At 39.7% G+C, this 23,940-nt stretch overlaps 1 protein-coding gene across 1 annotated transcript; it reads left to right on the top strand.

Moving 5' to 3' along the window:
- Positions 1-4,340: 4,340 nt before the first annotated feature.
- Positions 4,341-12,652, top strand: Rab9b (RAB9B, member RAS oncogene family). Its single transcript, XM_075957881.1, has 3 exons — positions 4,341-4,523; positions 9,708-9,777; positions 10,844-12,652. The coding sequence occupies exon 3, from the start codon at positions 10,886-10,888 to the stop codon at positions 11,489-11,491; it is 606 nt and encodes a 201-aa protein (XP_075813996.1). The 5' UTR covers positions 4,341-4,523; positions 9,708-9,777; positions 10,844-10,885; the 3' UTR covers positions 11,492-12,652.
- The last annotated feature ends 11,288 nt before the right edge of the window (positions 12,653-23,940 follow it).

Here is a 23,940-nt window from a genome sequence, read left to right as displayed (position 1 = left end):
GCTTTTGAGCCTGGAACCTGTTCTGGAACTAGCTCTTGTAGACCAGGCTGGCTTCGAACTCATGGAGATCTGCCTGCCTCTGCCTCCCGAGTGCTGGGATTAAAGGTGTGCGCCATCACTGCCCAACTCACCAACTTGTTCTTATTTATTTATTTAGTTAAACCTCAGGTTCTTTTGTTTATTTATTTTGAGACATGGCCTCCCTATGTAACTCTGGCTTGCCTGAATTATGTACATGTGCCAGGCTGGCCTCTGACTCAGAGAGGTCCATCTGTTCCTGCCTCCCAAATACTGGGATTAAAGACATGGGCTACCATGCTCAGCAAGTTCCATGAAGGGGAAATAGACAAGATCTCCTGACACAATTGGAAGCATGGGAATGGAAAGAGAGGAGGAGAGGAGAAGGCAGGAGAACTTGAGGGAACAGGATAGTTGAGATGGAGGAAGGACAGAGATGGAGAACTAGAAAAGAGATATTTTGTTTGAGGCTAGCAAGAAATCTGTCACTAGAGAAATTTCCAGGAGTCTACAAGGATGACCCCAGCTAGACCCTAAGCAATAAAGGGGAGGGTGCCCGAACTGTCCTTACCCTGTAGTCAGATTGATGACTATCTTAAATGTCACCATAGAACCTTCATTCAGCAACTGATGGAAACAGAGGCAGAAACCCACAGTGGAGCACTGGGCTGAGCTCCCAAAGTCCAGTTGAAGAGTGGGAGGAGTGAGAATATGAGCAAAGAGGTCAAGACCATGAGGGGGACACCCACTGAAACAGTTTCCCTGAGCTAACGAGAGCTCACTACTCCAGCCAAATAGAAAATGAACCAGCATAGGACCAAACTGGTCCCTCTAAATGTGGGTGACAGTTTATGACTGGAACAAACTGCAGGGCCACTGGCAGTGGCACCAGGATTTATCCCTACTGCTTGTACTGTTTTTTTTTTGGGGGGGGGAACCTATTCTCTTTGGATGGATACTTTGCTCAGCCTAGATATAATGGGGAGAGCCTTGGACCTTCCCCAAAGCAATGTGCCTTACCCTCTCTGAGGATTGGATGGGGATGGGGTAGGAGGAGGAGAGGGAGTGGGAACTGGGATTGGTATGTAAAATGAAAAAAAGATGTTTATTTTCTTTTTAAAAATAAAAATAAGAGAAAGAAGTAAACTTTAAAAGATATTATTATTATTATTATTATTATTAGTGTGTGTGTGTGTGTGTGTGTGTGTGTGTGTGCAGTTCTCTGTTAATGTGAGTGTGTGCACATATGTGTGTCAGGGCCAGAGGTTGAACTCAAGTATCTTTCTTGGTTGCTTTACACACTACTTTTTGAGACAGGGTCTCTCACTAAGCCTGGAGTTAACAGTTTGGCTGGGTGCACTAGTCAATGAAGTTCAGGGAGCTGCTTGTTTCTGACTTCCACTGCTGGGGTTACAGATGCACACTGCCATGGTCTATGCCTTGCATTTTACATGGGTTCTGGGAATCTGATTCTAGCCACTCGTGCTTTTGTGCCCTTTTGTTCCATCAACTTTATCACCCCAGCCCCTTGACAGTGTCTTATTTTTTTCCCAAAGCATAGCAAATTTAATGTCCAAGACATATTTCCATGATGTTAGTAGTACTAACATTTCTTGATTCCTTGGACTCAAGTCCAAGATGCTTTGGACTCAAGTCCAAGATGCTTCTGCGTGTGTGGAGAAGTCCATATGATTATCACAGTATTACTATTTCCCACATTTACAAATATGAAAATTGAAGCAGTATTACATGATACAAAGTAGTCAGCAAGGCCAGGCCTTAAGCCTTTTGTTGGTGATGCTGTACAAATCAGTCTCTGTATTGTGGAGGTTGCTATCTCAGAGGGAGCTTTGATAAGCCTTTGGAAGCATAAAGGTTATTTTCAGTTTGAAGGAGTCACTATCTCTTATCATTGGTACCATAGCTAAGAATTCCTTGCATAGTTCAGGGTTAAGAAAATTTACTTCTTTGTTTCTTATAAGATCTATATAAATGTTTTTAAATATAGAATTTGTATTTAGGAGTCTCTGGATTAACATCAGGGCTTGCTCTCCCTTAGGCTTTCCACCGGTGTAATGTCTTTAGCAGTCATGAGATCCTGACTACAGAACTAAGTATCTAAGGCTAGAATTTTTTTAAAAAGCCTTTAACAATTATATGTAGGTTCAAAAGATTCTTAAAGACTGTTAGAAACTGTCAGAAAACAACATTTCTGGGAAAAGAACAAAGGAGTCTAGGTTATTATGCCTGAAGAAGAAACTCTACTAAGGACATTTATTTAGAGCTCTTCACAAAACTATTTCATTATAGTTCAGAAAATAAACATTGTAACATCAAAATATTTACTTTTTCTTTCTTTAACAATTTCTGTGTTTGAGTGTTTTTAGTGTGTGTATTATAATGTATATATAAAATAACACATAGTAAACATAAAGTATATATCTACAAATATTACACATATATAGATTAAATATTTATGTACAAATATTTAGACCTTAATCCATTTTGTACCCCTATACCAAAATATCTGAGGCTGTGAAACTTGTGAAGATGCTTGTTTTGATCAACCATTATAGAGAAATTGAATGCCACCTGTATCTTGATGAGTCTCTGGATGAAGAAGCAAAAAATGACCTATCAGAGACAAGACCATGGTGTGCCCTTACTTTGTAGCATCACTCCTGAGAGACCCCGTCCAGTTTGTGAGATCATCATTAATCCATTCCTGAGGGGTCCATTCTTGGAACCTAATGACATTCTACCAGGCTCTACCTCTTAAAGGTCCTACTACCCTAATACTGAGGACCAAATTTCAACACATGAACCACTGAAGGATGAACCATACTCAAGCTGTAGAAGTATTTTTTTTCAGTAATTTTCTTTTTTGAAGATTAGAATCAGTAAAAATTACTTTAGAGGATGGTATGTACTTTTTTCCATCCCAAGAGTAGTGTGCTTTTGTGAGAAGTGAGGTGGGTTTAAACCATACAAGGGATTCTATTAGATCCATTTATTTTAAAATATCAGCGTTTATTGATGATACATCATTCATTCATTCATATTTAATAAATAGTTTCTTAGTGTATAATATGCATCTCGCTTTAAGGGATATAGTTGTGAACTTAATCACAGTATCTGAACCCATAGTGCAGTATAGTTTAGTGGAGGAGACAGTTGTAAACCATGTAAGTCACATTATATGATTGTGATGTGAAATAAAAGTACAGCAAGCTACAAGAGGTTATAAGAGGTGAATTGAGGCACTGTCTTCGTTATGGGCTTGTGGAGAAAGCCTTTTAAGAAAGGCTATTTTTCGAAATGGCATTTAAGCAGAGTCTTGATGAGACTGGTTGTTGTGCCTTGTGAAGAGATAGGGAGACAGTGGCATAGATGGAGAGATGGTGCGTGTGAGGAGCACACGGTGGGAGAGGGCAGTGCCATACCATTTCTGGACGAATGGGTGTTCAGAAGGCAGTGACGCTTAAGACATGAATATAACTGAAAAATAGATGGAACGCAGGGTAAATTACTTGAATAGTTTTGCCTTCCTTCGGTTTTTGAGGCCGAAGAGAGGTGGGTTAATCACAAACTAGCCAAAGATATCAGAGGGCCACAGGAAATCAGGAGGGCCTGGGTGGCTGGGATTATTTAGAACATTGAATTCTACCCTCGTAATAGTTCCTGGAACCTCGAGTACTGCTGTCTGTGATTCTCTGGAACAGTAATTGATAACAAGGCGTAAAGGGCTATGCCTTTTCTGTGACCGAGTTACAAATATCATGCTTTTCTTTTGAAGCGTCATAGGAATTTCTTGAGCAATAGGTACCAACAGGGCCTACTAAAGTGTTGTTTTCATGTGTTTTCCCGAACTATTTGAAGCAAGGTGTATGTACTAACCTCTGGGCACGAAAACAAAATAGAACACGCAGATACAAAAAGAACACCGTTTGTTAACGGTGTGTTCCTTTGGTAAGTGAGGGAAATAGAAGAGTCATGCAGGAAATGAGGCTATAGCTAGCTCTGCCTGAGACTTTAGGCCCTAGGCAGAAGAGATGCTAAGCCGCGAGAGCAGTTATTTGATGGTCCATTGTCACCGTGGCTTCTAATCAGCTGGGAGGGGAAGAAAGATGAGGGAGATCCGGGTTGGATAACTGAGCATGAAGGAAGAGAAGGAAGTGCAAGACAGCCAGGGAACACTCTCCACAAGAGCCTACGGGAGGCGGCTACAGTGGGTCCCCAGCGTCAAGAAGGGGGCACGGGGAGGCGGCGCGGGCCCCGCCCCCTCCCCTGGCGGGCGCGGGCGCGAGAAGACGCTGCGCGGCGGCAGCGGCGGGAGCGAGCGGCAGCTGTCAGGCCACCGAGGTCCAAGCTGCACTTGCTGCCCCATTGAGGACGAGGCGACAGCGCGAGCTGTGACCTGGTCGCTGAGGAGCCAGGCTAGAGGCGCGCAGAACTGAACTGCCCGGCATCGGTAGCCCTGTCCTTTCTCCTTCCCATTGTGTTGGGTAAGGTGTCTGCACGGGGATAGGAAGAGGGGGAGAGGGCTGCTGGACCCGGGAGGCCAGGAGGTGGGGGGCCTGTGGGGAAGAGGGAGAAAGGGCAACTTAGGTCATCGCCGGGGCCACTGGCCCCTCAGTCAAGGGGCCTAGAAGCTGCTGAGATTGTAGTCGGAGGTAGGGGACGGTGGAGGGGGGCGTTGCTGAGTAATCTGGAGTGGCTACCAGAGCGGGGCAGAGAGGCGCAGGGCTCCGTGGGGAGCGGGTGTGGTTCACTGCGCATGCGCCACAGTCCACTGGCTCTAGGAGCTGGGGATGAGGTGAGAGGACCTGGGTCTGAGGTAGTTGGGACTATGCGTGACGTTTCACTTTCTAAGTTCCCAATACTGAAGCAGTGTTCCCCTTGTGGCTATGCCAGCATTCCTGGTCTCCTAAGGACCTTTTATTAGTGTCCTGAAAACCTTTACTTCCAGGCACCCTATTAAGGAAGACGTGGCCTGGGGACAGTGCCAAGTTCCTATCAAGTATGTCTTTGGGCTTATTGGCCCAGAACTGTTATGAGGAATGAAAGATTAGACATGCATTTCCACGCTGAACACTGGGCTGCATATATGATGTAAATGCCAGCATGAAGTTAGGAATAGCATTCCGGTGGCAGACAGCTATGGCATCTAGACTTTGTAGCATGGGTGTAGCTGATAACTGAACTCTGCAAAGTAAATTGAGTGCGTCACAGGGCTTCCCCGCAGTAAAACAAGCCCCCTTTTCAGCATCAGGTTGTATGGGAAGCAACCAACCTACACCATTTAAATTAGAGGGTCTCAAAGATCAATCATTTCTTTCTTGTGTTGATTTTCACATACATTAAAAAAAGCCACACCCATTTCTCTGGTGCAGTATTTCTGAATAATATTTCAGGATTCAACAGCCAACTGAATAGCCCTAATCAGCATGTCTCCACAAGATGGGCTTTCCTCATAGCTCCAAGCATGTTCCCTCCCCCGTGAAGACCACTCTCAGCCATTGTCTGCCCCCCCTTCTTCCCCCACCAAGCCCTGCAGTACACACCCCTGTCAAGACTTGCTCCTAAACAACCTGCGCTACTGATTGTGAGCATCTTTCTACCCCATGGAAAATGAGCTGGCGCTGCCGTCATCATAATAAAATGCGTTATTTTAAAAGATTCAACCTTTCCTTGTTTTATTCTCTCTGCTCCCAATCTCAAGCACCCCCAACTAAATACCGTAATCTTAAGAAGCCTGTGTGGGTGCAAACATAGCTGATTCAAAAGATCTCAACTACACTGAAGAATAGGGAGCTAAGAATATTGGTTATATGAATTCCTGATTCATCTTGTTATCCAAGACAACATTTGAGTCAAAGCCAGCTATTTCTCTGAATGGAACCAAAATTAGAATAAATATTACGGTCCAAGGACTGGAGGTGTAGATTAGTGTTTAAGGCACAGTGCCCTAGGTTTGATTCCCAGGGATTAAAAAAATAAAAAAGAAAGAAAAGAAAAATGAATATTCGGTTCAGATCTAGCATAATATGGGAACCACACTGAATTTCACCTTCACGTTAGATATATTTGTTGTTATCAAGAAGTCCTCTCTCTGCTTAATGCTTTCTCCTTTCTATGTTTGGCCAAATTTGGCTTTTCCTGGGGGAGGGGATTTGATTTAATTGATTTTTATACTGTCATGGCTCTTTTCAATTTGAATATGCACTAACATAAATTATCCCCACCTTCAAACATAATAACAGGGATGACAGCATCCACTGAAAACAAAGTGGATATCATTATTCTCCTCTTGTTTTGGTAGGAATAGAGATAATGTAGGAAATATATATTTTAAGATGTGAGTGTAGCAATAGGGAAATGGAAAGTTTCCATGGACTTTCAACAGGTGGAATTTGTTAAGTCCTGTCTAGAAAGGAATCCAGATAAATTCATAATTTGTATTTTTAGTTACATTGTATGTGATAACCTTTGGATGTCCTACAGGATCGTGGATGGATTGTTGTCATAAATTCCAAGGCATTAGTTCTGGGTACCTACCTAATATGTTAAATCATAAATACTTATTGCTTATTTCTATGATGTATTCTGGGACCACATACTGAAGAGGCTTCAAAAATACACACAAGCAGAGGACCTTTAAATCAGTTGTGAAGGAAAGACATTTTTTTTAAAGAAGTCCGTTAACAACATCAAGCAGTGTGATAATATCAACTGCAAATAATAACTTGTTTTATCGAGACATAAAAGGTGGACTATTTTGGGGGCATAATACGATCATTTTATACAAATATATAATATGTAATGATTGAAGGGTTATAATTGCTTCCATTTCCTTAAATATTAACCGTTTCTGTGTGCTGGGGACTTTCATATTCTGTTTTTTTTTACTATAAAGGACTAGTGGAAAATATTTTATTTTCCTTTTCAAAATTCCCAAATAATTTTTATTAAATTTGATCATTGACTATTTATACAGCTCTAGAATGCATTCTGATTTTTCTCACATCCAGCACACCCTTATCTCTTTTCTATACCTGTCAAGCATTCACTCCTCTCTGCAAGTCCTATTGTCCCTGAATGGACTTGAACTCTTGTAGCTGAGTATGATCTTGAACTTCTGATCTTCCTGCATCCACTTCCTGAGTGCTATAGCTATACATATCTGTCACCATGCCTGGTTTTATATGGTGCGGAGGGTCAAACTCAGTGCATTCAAATATTCTACCAAATTGTCTAAGACCCCGATCCTGACGCCAGCCTGGGCAACACAGCAGGATTCTAATTTTTAACATGGAGTTAGAAGTAGAGGAGTCGGAATGGGCATTTGAAGCCAAGTCAGCAGGATATCATGATTAAGGGCAAGAAAACCCGCCTAAACTGTGTATCTTTCTATCTTTAGCAAATAAATGGGCATTGGAAATGGGGGAGGATGTGGAGCTGTGGAGTGGCAGTTCTCAACCTGTGGGTTGTAACCCCTTTGGGGGTCAAATGATCCTTTCAAGGGGTCATATAGCATATATCAGGTATTTACATTACGATTTAAATAGTAGCAAAATTACAGTTATGAAGTAGCAACCAAACAATTGGGCATTGGAGGGGTCACCCCAGCGTAAGGAACTATATTCCAAGGCTGCAGCATTAGGAAGGTTGACAATCACTGATGTAGAATATCCCCTTGGTAATGGTACAGCACATGGTAGGTACTCAATTCTTTCTCAAACATCAGTAGAAGGGTTATACCAGAAGATCCTGAAGACCCCTTCAACACAGAGACTCATGCAACATGCAGATGTTCACCAGGCATTGTTACACGCTAAAGAACAAGAATAACTCCATAAAACAAAGGAATGGTATAGCAGCAAGGAGGACCTTATTTTGCCTCTTTTCCCCATACCATATAGTTTATGTACCTAGAACCATGTGTGCACATTACGAACTAGAGAATTCTCAGATTGTCATTAATACTTATCATTATTCCTGGAGCTGGGCATTTAGTTTCCATATTCACTGTGGGTTTGGCCTATCTAAAGAGTTTATCCACAGCTAGGAAAATGAGTTAGTGAGTTATAATGGCGTTACCATCTGTTTTCTAGATACTTAAGGAAATTTGTTTGGTATCTACCATTTAGAACAGTCATATATAGTTTATGCAAATTTTTAATTCCTTATGTTGCTTTTTTTTTGAGAGTTTAAGAGTTTTGAACTGTGAAATTATATTGCAGACTAACATTAAAAATAAAGTATGAAGTGTTACCATAGATCAGTGGTAGAAGACTTTCCTAGCCCACTGAGGTCCTTTGGCCTTCTCCAGCAAAGCCAAACAAAAAGGAGAATAAAAAAACTGTGCTAACAAATCTGGTTCACTATAATTTCAAGAAATATTTGTCACGTGAGCTATAGTTCCAAAAAGGCAGAAATTTGAAAGCAGAAAAGTGTGGACAAAAATCAAGCAAACAGAAATGGTAGAAAATTTAAGATTCTATAGAGTAGATTTAGCCTAAGAAGAAGGATAAAGCTTAGCAATTTAGGAGATGTGGCTTCCATTTTAGCTACTGATTTAGATAGTCAACAAATACCTGATTAGCTTTGCAAAACAACATAAGATAATTAAACAACTGAGCTGTTTTTTTAAACAGCTTCTTTATTCCTCAACAAACATACTTAACAAGCATAGGAATTATTTGTCTTTTTGGACCACTATTTTAGTTTTTGCTTCATTAATATATGCCAAATTAACTATTAATATTAAGCGAATGTGTTTGTAGTAAGGACAGCTAAATATTAAAACCTGTGTTCAAGTAAGGCATGATTGTGTAATCTCATCACTCAGGAGCATTGAGGCAGAAGAATCAGGCCATCTCAAGCTACATTGTGAGCTCCAGACCACCTTGGGCTACATAGAGAGAACTTGTCTCCAAACCAACCAACCAAAACCTTGGTTTCAAGACCGATACCATCAACTATGAATCAAATAATTAGCTAAGAAAGTATAAGTCCATAAACATATTAATGGTTTCTTCTCTGACTATGAGAATCAATTGCAGGCTGCCTCAAGGCAGATGGGTGGGTGCGCTGGTGGTTTTTTTTTTTTTGTGGGACTATTGGTAGGTAGAAAGGGAAGGAAAGTTGCCTCTGATTTATCTTAAACTTCTCTGCTTTCACGCTACCAAATTTTACTTCTTGGAATATCACCTATTTGCTTTTATTTACTTTTACATTGAATAGAGCATTCAGCCGAAAGACAACACAAAACAGTTTTTTTTAAAAAAAAAACCACACAGAGTACAATCAGATTAGGGTAAATTGAAGTTACACATTTAGATAATGATCACGTTAAACACCTGTAACAGTTTGAATTTTTTTTTTTGGTATTTCGAGACAGGGTTTCTCTGTGGCTTTGGAGCCTGTCCTGGAACTAGCTCTGTAGACCAGGCTGGTCTCGAACTCACAGAGATCCGCCTGCCTCTGCCTCCCGAGTGCTGGGATTAAAGGTGTGGGCCACCATCGCCCAGCAACAGTTTGAACTTTTAAGTGTGTTTGTGAGGATTCCCCACAGGTTACTTGAGATTGCTATGGGATTTCTCCCTGAATTGAATATATTTTTTTCTATAGACTCATTTCCATTTCATTATATATTATTAAAAATTTGCTCCCCATTCTGATTTTAGAACCCTAATAAAAGAATAAATCAACAAGAAGGACAAAGGAGAAGGCTGAAATTGTGAAAAACCCAGCTGGGTAAGTATTCATGAGATCACGCTATGAATTTTGATATTTTACATTTTCTTCTGTTAAAGTGACTATAATTTTAAAAGTAATTCCAAAATAATGTTAAGGACTATTACGGTTTTGAATGACCTTTTAAGTGTATTGCTGTTAGAATCTCTTTTGCATGCACTTCTTTGATCAGTATTTAGGTTTCTTTCTTTTGAGGCTCTTGCATAATAAATATTACTTTACCCAATTAATATCAGCATTGTTGAGTTTCCAGCATAGACCCAATGTGACAATACCTAACAGAATATTTTATTTTAACATGTATTCTAAGTTGCCCATGTATAAATATTTTATGTAGGTAAAAGAAAAATGCTACATGATGATTATTGGTGCTTTAGATTTTATCATAATTTTTCATATATTGGTTTTGTGATAATAAAAACTAAATTCAAGAATACCATAAGGTGCTCTTTTGGATAATACCTGTTACATTGATACTAGTCAACTGTCATAAACTTAAGTGTCATTGTACCATGAAGAAAAAAATATGAAATATTAGAGTATCCATCTCAATGCAAGTATAATGGGACGAAATACTTAGAGAATATGGAAAAGAGAAAAAAAATCAACTTTCTCTAATTGCTACCCAGGTCTTGACTGAGAGAATCAAGAATACAGCTTATATACCTTCCAATAACAGTTAGGTCCCCCAGAAGCAAACATTAAAACCTCAAATAAGTTTCGCATTTGTATCTCGTTTAGAAGCTAATATGCTCACGCGTTTGAGTGGCACACCTGTCCTAGGTTCTCTCCCCTAGAACGGTGTCACACCTGAACAAATATGGAGCCATCCATGAGTTGGCTTACTCATGGCTTTCAGCCATCCCTTGCCCAGGTAAGAAGCCTCAAAAAATTAGGCCAGGTTTTCCTATTTTATCAACAGAGGTTTCTTCCTTTCCCTTTTTTAAATTTAGTAGTGATCATGTAAGATCATTATCAGGGGCCTTATAATTCAGGGGAAATTTCTATGAGGTAGATTTGTCTCCGGTTTAACTATTTTCCTTCCTACCCTTTCATGTATTTGCAGGTTCTTTTGTTTGCAAACTTCTCCCTGTTTGGTGCTGCAACAATGAGCGGGAAATCCCTTCTCCTAAAGGTCATCCTCTTGGGTGATGGTGGAGTTGGGAAAAGCTCCCTTATGAACCGTTATGTGACCAACAAGTTCGACTCCCAGGCTTTTCACACCATTGGGGTAGAGTTCTTAAATCGAGATCTGGAGGTAGATGGACGCTTTGTGACACTTCAGATCTGGGACACTGCAGGGCAGGAGCGTTTCAAGAGCCTTAGAACACCATTCTACCGGGGAGCAGATTGCTGCCTGCTGACGTTCAGTGTGGATGACCGGCAGAGTTTCGAGAACCTTGGTAACTGGCAAAAAGAATTCATTTACTATGCGGATGTAAAGGAGCCGGAGCATTTCCCCTTTGTGGTTCTGGGTAACAAGGTAGACAAAGAGGATAGGCAAGTGACGACTGAGGAGGCAAAAGCCTGGTGCATGGAGAATGGAAATTATCCTTATCTAGAAACAAGTGCCAAAGATGATACCAATGTGACAGTGGCCTTTGAAGAAGCTGTTAAGCAGGTTTTAGCTGTAGAGGAACAACTGGAACATTGCATGCTAGGCCACACCGTTGATTTGAACAGTAGCTCCAAAGCAAGTTCTTCATGCTGTTAGATGTAGGGACTCTGTTCAAAAGTGTGCAGTAAGTTGGTTAGTCTGTAGCGTAAGAACTACTGTGCCCTCTGGTGGTATTCACACACACACACACACACACACACACACACACACACACACACACACACACATACACACGTGCGTGTGAGGGTAAAAGATAAGGTTCTACTTTTGAAACAGAACCTTTCAAATTGAAATTGTAGAGCAGTTAAAAAAAAAGCTTTATTGAGCCAAGTGTATTTATGCGTGATTTCTGCTATTTCCCCCTTCTTGTGTGTCTCAGGACATTTCTGATTTTAGTCCTGAGAGATTTACATGTTTTTAAATCACAGTTTAAACCTAGAACCCAGCCGCATGAAGGAGTGAAAGAGCTTAAAGTGTTCCATTAAGTAGCTAGCAGATGCCACCACCAGACTCTTGCCAAGCAATTTATGACATTTCTACCAAAGGGAAAAATAAGATTCTGAGCTGTATTACAGCAAAAATAACAATGGAAGCGATGATTTCTAAGCATGAATTAGATAAAAGGTGGTGATGATTAGAAATGTAGATGTATAAAAATACACACTGACATGTTCAAATCCTCACGTATGGTTTCTTCTCATATGAACCTAAGCAAAATCATCCCAGTAAGCGTTGCGCTAATGACACTAGAGTTTGGTTCTAATCCATGTGTTTGAGTCACAGGACACTAGCGAATGGATTACGCTTAACTATGCCAACCCCCTCTGCAAATACTTGGTTGGCCTGCTTTTCCTTCCTAAGTCTGCTGCTGCTGCATAGAGATGTTGCTTCCTTGACAGCTTATCAATTTAGTGATGCTACTTAGTATGTGAGTTTGGGTGCAGTGCTCTCTGCCTACAATTTAGACGATCCTATGGTTCACCATGCTGGCTCAGGAAGGCTCCAGAAAAGATTGGAGAGTAATGGGCTTTTCTCCCAGCTTCCTTCGCTCAGTTGTGCGTTGTAGGGGAAGGATCTGATGTCTCACCAGACGATTCCGCTGGCCAAAGTCTGACATTAAAACTGGCAACAGAGCAGAGGTTTATAAACATTGGGTTAGAATGAATTTCTCATTATTAGATTTCTTCAAAAGTGAAATAGACTGCCTTAATAGTGACCTCCCTCCTAGGAAAAGTAGTCCCTGGATGAGCACCTGTTAAAATACTGTAAAAAGAATTTCTGTACTGGCTACATGTTTGGTATAAGGTTCCTCCAGGTTTAAGTTCTGAACTTACAGACGATGTCAGTGCCATGTTCTGCTTGGATTTCTCTGAAAACAATAGTTAAGACCATAGAGAGAGCCATAAAAATCCTCAAGCCATTCTGGGATTAGCCTTTAACAACAACCACTAATAGAAATATTCCAAAGACACAATGGTCAAAGAATGGTTTGACAATTTTTGAATACCACGACTGCCAATTATATTATTATATAATTAATATATATTAATGTATTATGAGTGTGCCATTTGGTTTTTCTGGGTTGAGCTGCATAGGTTTTAATCTATGCTTAAAACATGTATGATAAAAATTGTGACCCACTGTAGAGAGGGACAGTTAGATAAGACCCCCCCAAAAGAGATTCAGGCCCGGGATGGGGTGGGAGCATTCACAGGAAGACAGCCCAGAATTCTCCATTGTAGCCACACACGGAATCAGCCTTACATGTGGGACCTTATGTGCTTTAAGAACTCTGGTACTTTTTGGCCACATAGACAAGAGGAGGACAGCATTTCAACCCAGACTTACTCAGTATTTCCAATTATTGTATAGTCCTGACCCTATTGTCCAATTCATTTAGATGCCAGAAGTCAAAGCCAGAGCTGGGACCCCCACAACTCTTAAATATTGGTCCCTATCCTGCCTATGCCTATAGCTAGCCACACTGGTTTCAATGTTCTCCAGTCATTTTGCAACAATCACGTTAGGGTGAAAAACTCTGTATGTCAGAACTAACAAATGGTAATTGTTTTTAAGTGCATGAGACCGGGGCCTTTCTCTTTCTTCTTGCACTCTGCTTACACTAGTTTCTATTTGTAGATCTCAGGCCTTCATGAAGATCTCCATCAGCTCACGAAAACTATTTGTCTCTGTAGAGTGGCATGTGGTCATTTGAGTAAAACTAAAAGTACACGGGGATTCAATTCATAGGCATCCTGTCCATTGAGGCAAGTGTTAATTTGATTGGCAGGTAAGCTGAAGCCCCTTTCTTCGTAGCCATACATACGCCTTATTTTTTAGCTACCAAGTTACATCACAATGTCAAGCACTTAGCAGTAAGTGACAAAACAGTGGCATTTTGATGAGTAACACTCAGTGGGTACTGACATGTAGTTTGGGTAAGATTAAAAAAAAACCCCACCAAAACCTGACATCTGTGGTCCCAGGAACTGTGCATATGTGTTTTGAAATTGACTGTATGTAGAATGTGCGGTGGAATATTTTCAATAGGTGTTTTTTACTGAACACTAGACTTTGGGAATAATGTACTTGTAATTGGAAGCATACTGTTTTTCAATAGTCCATTAAAACTCCATACAAAATATTTATATTTAGTTTCTTGTCACATATTGGCTTTCAGGGGGCCTCAGGTTCCATGTCTTGAGTGGATTGGTGAATTCCAGGTGTCTTTGTCCCTGCCTCAGCCGTCTGTACTTTATCCTGAGGCGTTCCACAATCCTCCTGTTGCAGGTGCTGCTAACCACCTCAAAATGTGGATAAGATATTTTGTTCCAGTTGTTTAAAAAATCATCTGTGTCAAAGTGAATAAAAAGTGCATTTTGAATAACCAAAATACAATCCTTGCCGAGTTTTATTTCTTGCCTTTTCAGTATAGCAGGTATACCTGTCAGCCAAGCCTCTCTCTCAGATGCTCCCTGATGTGGTCTCTGCATCATTTTTTATGTGATACTCCAAGTGGTGCTCCCTATTTATCATGCAATAGTGATAGAGAAACAAACTCAGAAGACTGGAGGTTGGAGATTCCTTTTATTTTATTTTATTTTATTTTATTTTATTTTATTTTAGACCCTTCTGCCATGCATGGAGAGTTTGGGGACCAGAAGAACATTGATCTTAATCTACTTGATTTTTAATCATAATTTTAAATGTTAAACTATTATAAAATATAAACAGAATATTCACATTGTCTTTATTTTCTTGGCTGATAAGTTGCCTAGACATTAAAAGAATATGAAAATGTAGACAAAACAGGTCAGAACACAAAAGATAGTTTTTAATCCAAAAATGTTCTATTCTCAGGACCATCACACTTTGGGCCATTAATGTTACACTAAGCATCAAATGGCTAGAACACATATGACAGGGATTTTTTTGATTGCATTTATTTGTTTATATGCGTGCATGCATGCGCACACCATAGTAGGTGTGCAGAGAACAGAGGACAACTTTTTTTTTTTGCAGGTTGTATTTATGTATTTCGAAACACACATATGCGAGTGTGCACATGCTCATGTGCACACAAACACACATACATACACACACCACTACCACCAACAAAAACAACTTTACAGTAATTATCAATCTTGAGAGGACAACTTTCTAACTCAGGTCATCAGGCTTGGTGGCAAGTGACTTTACCAGCTGAGCCATATTGCCAGTTCAGTGACATTGAAATGACGAATGCAAGTCTCTCTACCATACATGGTTCATCACGTTGCTTCTATCTGCTACAGATTGAGCAAACTTTTGGTTATTATACCTTTGCAGAGCCAAAACTATTCATTTTTTCTTGCTCCAGAATTATTACATCATACTTAAAATTCTACAATGATATGACTTTGAGACTATGGAAAGTCATAAATTTTTCATTACCTTATTTTTTTTTTACAGCAGAGTTCTTGTAACATGCTTGAGGCCTTGGGCATGATCCCCATCACTGAACAAAAAGAGGGGAGGGGAAAGGATCTTGTCTTCCAGAATTGATATTTTCAAAGAGGAAAACTACCTTTCTGTCTGACATTTTTCTGCCCTAATCATTGCTTATCGGGAAATCTCCTCTTGATGTCTTAAGCCATAATATGAAGTCTTATTTGGGGAACAATAGCTGAGATTTTTCCAGAAAGATGGAGGGTATACAAGATATGGTTTCTGTTCTATCCTAAAATTGAATATTAAAAACTCTTTGGGAAACTGAGGTATCTGTTTGAATAATTTTATGATGGGACTTGATATTGGCATATCTGTTTAATATTAACTACTTAAGGAAATACTGCAACAATATTTTTTTCAGTGTCGCCGATCTAGATAGTCCTCTCATATGTTTCTTTCCTTGCTATGGAGAGACAGAATTTGACACAGAGTGATTTTTCCCATGCTTGATTTCAGGGAAGATAAACCGTGATGCACTGCCATAGTCCACACAACAAAATGCCATAAGGCCAGCGGATTACACGCAACAGAATTTTGTTTCGCACGGTTCTGAAGGCTGGCGAGTCTAAGACCAAGATACTGGCAGATTCTGTGTCTGGCGATTTCTCATTTACAAATGGCATCTTCTCATTGTGTGGCGAGCAGAAGGGGTCTCGTTTTAATCAAAACACTGGTCCTATTCATGGAGTTAATGTCCCCACAGCCAAATCACCTCGTCAAGTCCCTACTGCCTGATACTATCATCTGGCAAATTAGGATTTCAACATGAATTAGGGGTGAGTGAGCATAAACATTAGGATCATAGCAGACATAGTAATATCTGTATATTTTGGAGTAGTCACTAATGTTCCCTTCCTCCAAGCAAATATCTTTAATTACCCTAGCTTTTCACACCAATGGAGCCTTTACTGTTTAACCTACTCTTTTGGTGTGGGGTGGAGAGGTTTAAGACAGGGTTTCTCTGTGTATTTCTGGCTGTCCTGGAACTCACTCTGTTGACTGAGCTGGCCTCGAACTCACGAAGATCTGCCTGCCTCTGCATCCTGAGTGCTGGGATTAAAGGCTTGTGCCACGCTCACCTGGCTAGTCTGCTCTTTTTAAGAGAGTAAAAGGAGAATTGCAGGAGCTAGGCATGTTTTACAGAATAGAATAAACATTATTTTTAAGAGAAATATTAGGGACTGGAGAGATGACTCAGTAGTTAAAAGTGCATGCTCCTCTTGCAGAGGTTTCCAGCACCCGAGTCAGGAGGCTCACAAATCCCTTTAACTCCAGTTCCCTGGCTATTGAAAGTCTCTGGCTTCTATGGGCATCTGCAGTCACATGCACACACCCACAAACAGATATACATGTATACAAATAATTTTTAAAATACATGAAACCTAGAAGCTAAAGGCTATTCAATAACATATACTGAGAAGTTTACACACACTGATCATCAATGGCATATTTTAGTTAGCTGGAGTGGCAGTTGCAGTGATTTTGGGGCAAGGCTTTTTTTTTCCTTCCAGAGTGAGAGGTTCCTTAGTCTTTTCGCTGTGAGAATAAGCTTCTCCACATGTGGATATGAGAAGCTGTCATCTTTAGTCATACAGGAACGGAAGCAGTAAACTGCGCATCTTCACAAATTGTTTTGTCTGCTCAAAGGAAACACAGAGCATTTTGATTTAGCCACATAAAAATACTTTTAAAAAATAATGTGCTTTGTGTGTGCAAATGCATATTTTTAGGTAATCTGTCAATTCCTTTCATGCCCTGTCAACCATTGAAAAATGTGTAATGAGTCTCACTCCAGCACTCCCGAATTTTAACCAGACAACCAAGCCATCTTGTTTATTTAGAATTGGTTGATAAAAAGTAATTGGAAAGCACTGGCTAACGAAAGAAATAACTTAATTGGACATTAGCTATATTGATTGAGATAAACATTTGGATCATGACTTCCTGTGTTGCACTGGTGGGGAAGTAAGAGACAGTCTCAGATCCTCTGTCGTCCATTACATTGTTCCTGGCTGCCTTAGAAACAACACATTTGCCCTGTAATATATGGCTTAACAGCCTAGTGATACATGGACGTGTGTTGATAGCTTTAAATCATCTCTTTCTTTGTTCCTGGGTTGAAAATGGTGCCACCAGTGTACATTTTGAACCTTGTCTTTATAAAGTGAGAAAACCAAGGAAATAGACAAGCAGGATAAATAACATTTATTTCTAATAATAGTATTCTAAGATAAGCAAATTTATCTTTGTTATGTGGGCTTTTAATATATTTACATAAAGGGAAAATTAATTGTAATACACACACTGTGCAATCTTTTTCACTTAATACACAGTGAGTATTTCTGGGCATGTTTTCTTCTAGGGATTGTATTTAATGTTTTCATGCTTTCTTTTTGAAGAATTCACTGTAAGACTTGTAGTCAGATTGTGTCCTTTTATAAGCTAAAGGGGATAAGAAGGTTATTAATAATAAGCTTTATATCTGTGCTTATTTCTTAGAGTTAACACTTCTAGATCAAAGAATATGAATATTTTATGGCTTTTAATACATAATGACAAATTGTCCATTAGAAAGTTGTCCCAAATTACATCAACATTAGTAGAATAAGAGACTGATTTTTCTCAAACACCCACACAAATCATCTTCTCAAACCATACTCACTTCTGTCAATGAAAGTAAAAACTCATGTTTGCACTTGCATTTATTATCTGAGTAATAACTGTGCAGATATAAACTGATCATTTTTCTTTTTCTTAAGTAAATGAACCATTATACTTCTTAGCTTATTTGGGATGTGGGGCATCATTTTGTCTCTTTCTTATTGTGTCTTGTTTTTGCACTGGGGATGGAATTCATGCCATGCCTACTAAGCAAATGCTCTATCTCTGAGGTTCAGTTCTCATTTTTGTTTCTTAAGGAATTTGAGGGAGTCATTTTTATATTGTGGGTTTAAACCCTTGATAATATCCATATCCTTGCTTTTTTGTAATTCCTCTCATATTTCTCACCTATTAATTCTGTTGATGGTATATTTCAAGTATGTTAAAATTATTGAAAAGCTTATGTTATGGTAAAATAGAAAACTATGGTAGGTGGGAACTAGGGAAATTCCTATCTTATTTCTTCTTTGCTCCAGATCGTATTGAGCGTGTAAGTACTATTTTCTTTCAGAAAGGCCGTGGGTCTTAGTATTATCAACATAATAAAAAGCACAGGCAGTAGTCAAAATACTCTTGCATCTAGATACTTCACTGCAAAGTACCAAACAGCTGGTTTGAACTGGTTTAGTTTTCGCTGGAATAGACAGATTGCTCTTAACTCACACAAATACAGTCAGAGTAACTTCAGCTTTCACCCACAAGGGGACAATAAAGACTTGCCAGTGTTCTGTCATGGAAATTAGAACCCAGACTGTTAGAACTAAAAAGGCATGTAGAAAGTGCCTAGCTAGCCCACCCTTCCCTTAGTTCATATATAGGAGACGAAGCACCGGACTAGTCCGATAGTCCAACAAAATGCCTGTGTCCAAGACATTTCCCATTTACAGTGCCATGGCTTGGTTCAAATGACTCAAACTGGTTGTGGAGAAAGGGGTACACTCATCCATTGCTGGTGGGAATGCAAACTTGTGCAACCACTTTGGAAAGCAGTGTGGCGGTTTCTCAGGAAATTCGGGATCTACCTACCCCTGGACCCAGCAATACCACTCTTGGGAATATACCCAAGAGTGGCCCTATCATACAACAAAAGTATATGCTCAACTATGCTCATAGCAGCATTGTTTGTAATAGCCAGAACCTGGAAACAACCTAGATGCCCTTCAATGGAAGAATGGATGAAGAAAGTATGGAATATATACATATCAGAGTACTACTCAGCAGTAAAAAACAAGGACTTCTTGAATTTTGCATACAAATGGATGGAAATAGAAAACACTATCCTGAGTGAGGTAAGCCAGACCCAAAAAGAGGAACATGGGATGTACTCACTCATATTTGGTTTCTAGCCATAAATAAAGGACATTGAGCCTATAATTCACGATCCTAGAGAAGCTAAATAAGAAGGTGAATCCAAAGACAAACATATAGTCATCCTCCTGAATATTAACCTTCATCAGGTGATGAAAGGAGACAGAGACAGAGACCCACATTGGAGCACCGGACAGAAATCTCAAGGTCCAAATCAGGAGCAGAAGGAGAGAGCACGAGCAAGGAACTCAGGACCGCGAGGGGTGCACCCCCACACTGAGACAATGGGGATGTTCTACTGGGAACTCACCAAGGCCAACTGGCCTGGGTCTAAAAAAGCCTGGGATAAAACCGGACTCACTGAACATAGCGGACAATGAGGACTACTGAGAACTCAAGAACAATGGCGCTGGGTTTTTGATCCTACTGCACATACTGTGAAGTTCTGGTGTCCAGCAGTGTCTATTCAGAGAAAGGTGTGTGCAACATAAGGGTCTTTGCCTAGGCAAGATGCTGCAAATAATGTACATTTTGCTCATGTTTGGGAAAGATAAAAGTAGCATCTTGAACACATCCTGAATGAAAAGAGGTTCAATTGCCCAGTGTAGTCACCATGCAACATAGTAGCCAGTAAATTGATAGGATCCACAGAGGTAGTTTTTCAGTTAGACTGAACTGTTGTTAACCTTGGTTTTTTCCCATCTCAAGTCACTGAGGGAGCTGTTAGCAGCGTATATGTTGGTAGAATAGTTAAAGAGGGTGGCATACTAGACTAGAAGTCCAAATAGCTCAGTCTCTAATGAACTCCACAAAATTGGGCATGTCACCATGAATCACCACCTCATCATCTGGAAGACAGGGGCAACAATAACTGTTTTGTCTGCTTGCAGGGTGGAAGATGGAGTAAGAATGCTATGGCAGTCCTGTCGATGTAGACAAGTTCTGTATCCATTGTAAATTCTCATGACACCACCTCTTATGTAACAATGCATATCTAGGCTGGTGCTTCCTCTTTCCAAGGTTGTTGGGCTTTCTTTGTGCACACCCAGTATGTTTGCGTAAGAACCATTTGATCACCCGAATGCAGCAAGGTGAGAAGAATTGTGGGAAGAAGTCAATTTCTGCTCTGGACCGGCAACCCTATCTGTTGTGAGTGCAGCTGATTGAGTAAGTTGTTCCCTCCAAATAGAGAGGTAGTGCAAGTTAAATCTTACTTCCTTGGGAGATAAAGCCTTGAAGAAAAGACAAGAAGAAAGAAAATGACAGAAGCCAGATGATTTCCTCCAGAGGAAGGTCAGCACACATGAGCGCGCGCGCACACATACAAGGTGTCACTAAGGATATATATTTAGGTAAACAATACATGTACTAGGGATACATGATGGGGTAGCAATTGCCTCCACAGTCACTCAATAACACAGTATCTGAGGCAGTGTGACTATTCAACCATATCTGACAAGACAGTGACGTGCTATTGCTTCGGCTGTGGAGTGCACTGCTGTTTAACTATTGCGGTAGGCAAGTCAAATCATAGAATCTGGAATTGAAAGGAACATTGGAACCCTGATTGCTCTTCGGACTGAGGAGGGAGGGAGACTTGATTGGGGGAGGGGGAGAAAAATGGGAGGCGGTGGCGGGGAGGAGGCAGAAATCTTAAATAAATAAATAAATAAATAAATAAATAAATAAATAAATAAATAAAAAAGATAAAATACTTCTAAACTAAGGCAGGGAAAGTTACACTGGATTTATTTCATCTGAGTAATAAAAGCAAAATAAAGCTGCCATGATGGAGAAAAAAAAACAAAAAAACAAATGACTTAAACTGTAAACAGTCACAATTGGTCTTTTTTTCTTCTGATTTGTAAGAATTGTTTTATACTTTTTGTTGAGGCGAAGCTCACAAGAAGCATTAAATACTTAAAATACACAGCTCATTTATATTTAGTATTTTCAGTGTTGTAGAGACACAGTCTCCCCAGCTCAAGTCCAATCCTGACATTCAATGGGTCATTTATCTTATGATAATTATATAACCATTTTCAACTGAGAAAGTGCTGTCCTTATTACCCAGTTGGTGCGAGGATTAACAAAAATGATAGGCATGAGAGATCAATTTTCTTATCCTTGAAGATATTAATCTGAACCAGGTATGGTAATGCATGCTTGAAATCTTAGCTCTTAAGGAAGTTGAGGCGGACAGATAATGAGCATAGGACCAGGCTGAGCTAAATAGTAAAACTTCTTTTAAAAAAAACCTGAAAAATAATGTCTATCACCTGCTCCCCACTGATGTTAGTAAAAGGCATTATCCAGGAAGAGGCGGTTCTGGCTTGGCGTGGCGTGAGTCTGCCACTGCATTGATTGCTCTTACAACCCCCAGCCTCCAGGGGCGCTGCATGCTATGGACGAGACTGTTAGGGATCTTTGTCTTAGTAGATATTTTACACCTTGAATGAAGTATGCAAGGTACTGTATCTACGCATGGTGCTCCTTTTTCTTGCCATACCTTTTAGTTATAGAGTGAGAACAGGCTTATTTGATGGTCTACTTTGCTGGGATTTTTATATTTCATTATTATGAAGAGAATTAATGGTCATGATGTTGGCCCCTGGATGTTGTAAGGGCCAAAATTGCTTTCTGAATTATTAAAGAAACAATAAGAGAGATTGTTTTTAGACCTATTCTGTAGTATGGAAAGTGAACATTCCATGTATGGTATATGTGGATAAAGTACGTATCGCAACAACCACATTTCCGTTTTCCTGAAAAGTAAAGTTTATTTTCTTTCATTTCCAATTCACTTTGATTTCCTCTATATAATCTGTAGCATGAATAATTAAAAACTCAGAGGCAGATATTGGGGTTCAACCTAAAGACCAGAAAGGCAAAGCAACCAGTCACTGGCTCTTACGTCAACCTCAGTCCAAAAATGGCAGTACTGCCTCCAGGAATCTCAGAAGGAGACTGTGTCTGAGAGCTGTTTTCTCCTGTTTTATACTCCTGTCTAGGGCTGGGATTAAGGGTGTGCACCACTCCTGCTTGGTTTCTATGGCAAGATAGTGTGGCTTGCACCGCTCAGTTTCTATGGCAACTAGTGTGGCTACTGGGGTTAAAGGTGTGTCTGTAAGGCTGATCAGTGGGGCTGTTTTACTCTCTGATCGTCAGACAGGCTTTATTTATTAAAATACAAATGAAATTCCACGACAATAATCTTATTGGGGCAAGACAGAAAGATGGAAAATTCAGGAAACATGTAGATAGATGGAAAGGACCCACTCGTGCTAGAATCAGATTGAAGCCTCTTGAGAGCTGAGTGTATGAAAAAATTTTAAGTAAAACATAAATAAATAAACAAACAAATATACAATATAAAAATGAAGTCAATAATCTCAGCACAGCTAACAACATAGACGCAATGTTTCTTTTACAAAGAGATATTTCAAAAAGCGTGTTAAATAGTAAGGAAGATGGTTAAAGCATATAACGATCTTTCTCCTTTCTTAACTTTAAACCTTTAATTTGAACTTTCCTTTTATTTTTTGCTTCAGGTCTCATTGTGCAACCCAGACTGGTCTTGAACTCACTACCTAGTAAGAATGACCTTGAACTACTGATCCTCTTGACTCCATTTCATGAGTTCTGGGATTACATGCATGTACAACCATGTCCAATTTATGTAAAACTGGACTTTGAAAGCAGAGCTGTATGTGTACAATCACTGTATCATCTAAGCCACGTTTCCAGTCCAAACTTAAAATTTTCTAGGAATCTCACAAGAAAACCCATCTACAGTAAAAAGATGTCTCTTGTGGCCCACTCTTTCATCTTATTACCCGTGGAGGCCAGAAGAGAGTGTTATATCCCCTAAAACTGGAGTGACAGGTGGTTATGAGCCATGTGGGTGCTGGGAATCAAATTCAGGTCCTCTGGAAGGGCAGGAAGTTCTCTTAATTGCTGTACTATCTCTCCAGTCCTTAATTCCATTTATAACAGCACCTAAAGAGGGAAATAGTTGAAAATTTAACAAAAAAGAAAAAAAGACTTATATGCTAAAAAGTACAAAACTTTGTTGACAGGAATTAAAGATGACCTAAACAAATGTAAAGGGAACGTATAAAGTGAAAAAGAATATTTAAAAACCATTTTTATGCTACAGTACTATATGTAAAATATAATTGGTGAGTCATGAGCTCAAGAAACTAAAGCAGCAAGCACAGGGCTGACACAGGTCTGCACCAAGACCTCTGCATATATGTTATAGCTATCAGCTTAGCGTTCATGTGGGACGCCTGAGTGTGTGAAGGAGTGGGTCTCTGATTCTTGTGCTTTCTCTTGGGCTCTTTTCATCTGTTGGGTTGCCTTGTGCAGCCTTGAAGTGATGGTTTTTGTTTTTTCTTATTTTATTTTATTTGGTTCTATTTGCTTGTTATCTCTTAGAAGCTAGTTCTTTTATAGTCAGAGACAGAAGTGGAATGGATCCAGAGGGAAGAGGAGGTAAAGGATTTGGGAAGAGTAGAGGGAGGGAAAGCCATAATCAGTACAATTTATATGAGAAAAGAATCTGTTTCTTAGCAAAAATGGAA

This window comes from Microtus pennsylvanicus, chromosome X (assembly GCF_037038515.1).
Source record: "Microtus pennsylvanicus isolate mMicPen1 chromosome X, mMicPen1.hap1, whole genome shotgun sequence".
Lineage (NCBI taxonomy): Eukaryota > Metazoa > Chordata > Mammalia > Rodentia > Cricetidae > Microtus > Microtus pennsylvanicus.
Note: the sequence above shows the minus strand (reverse complement) of the source record. Positions and strands in the feature narration are given on the sequence as shown.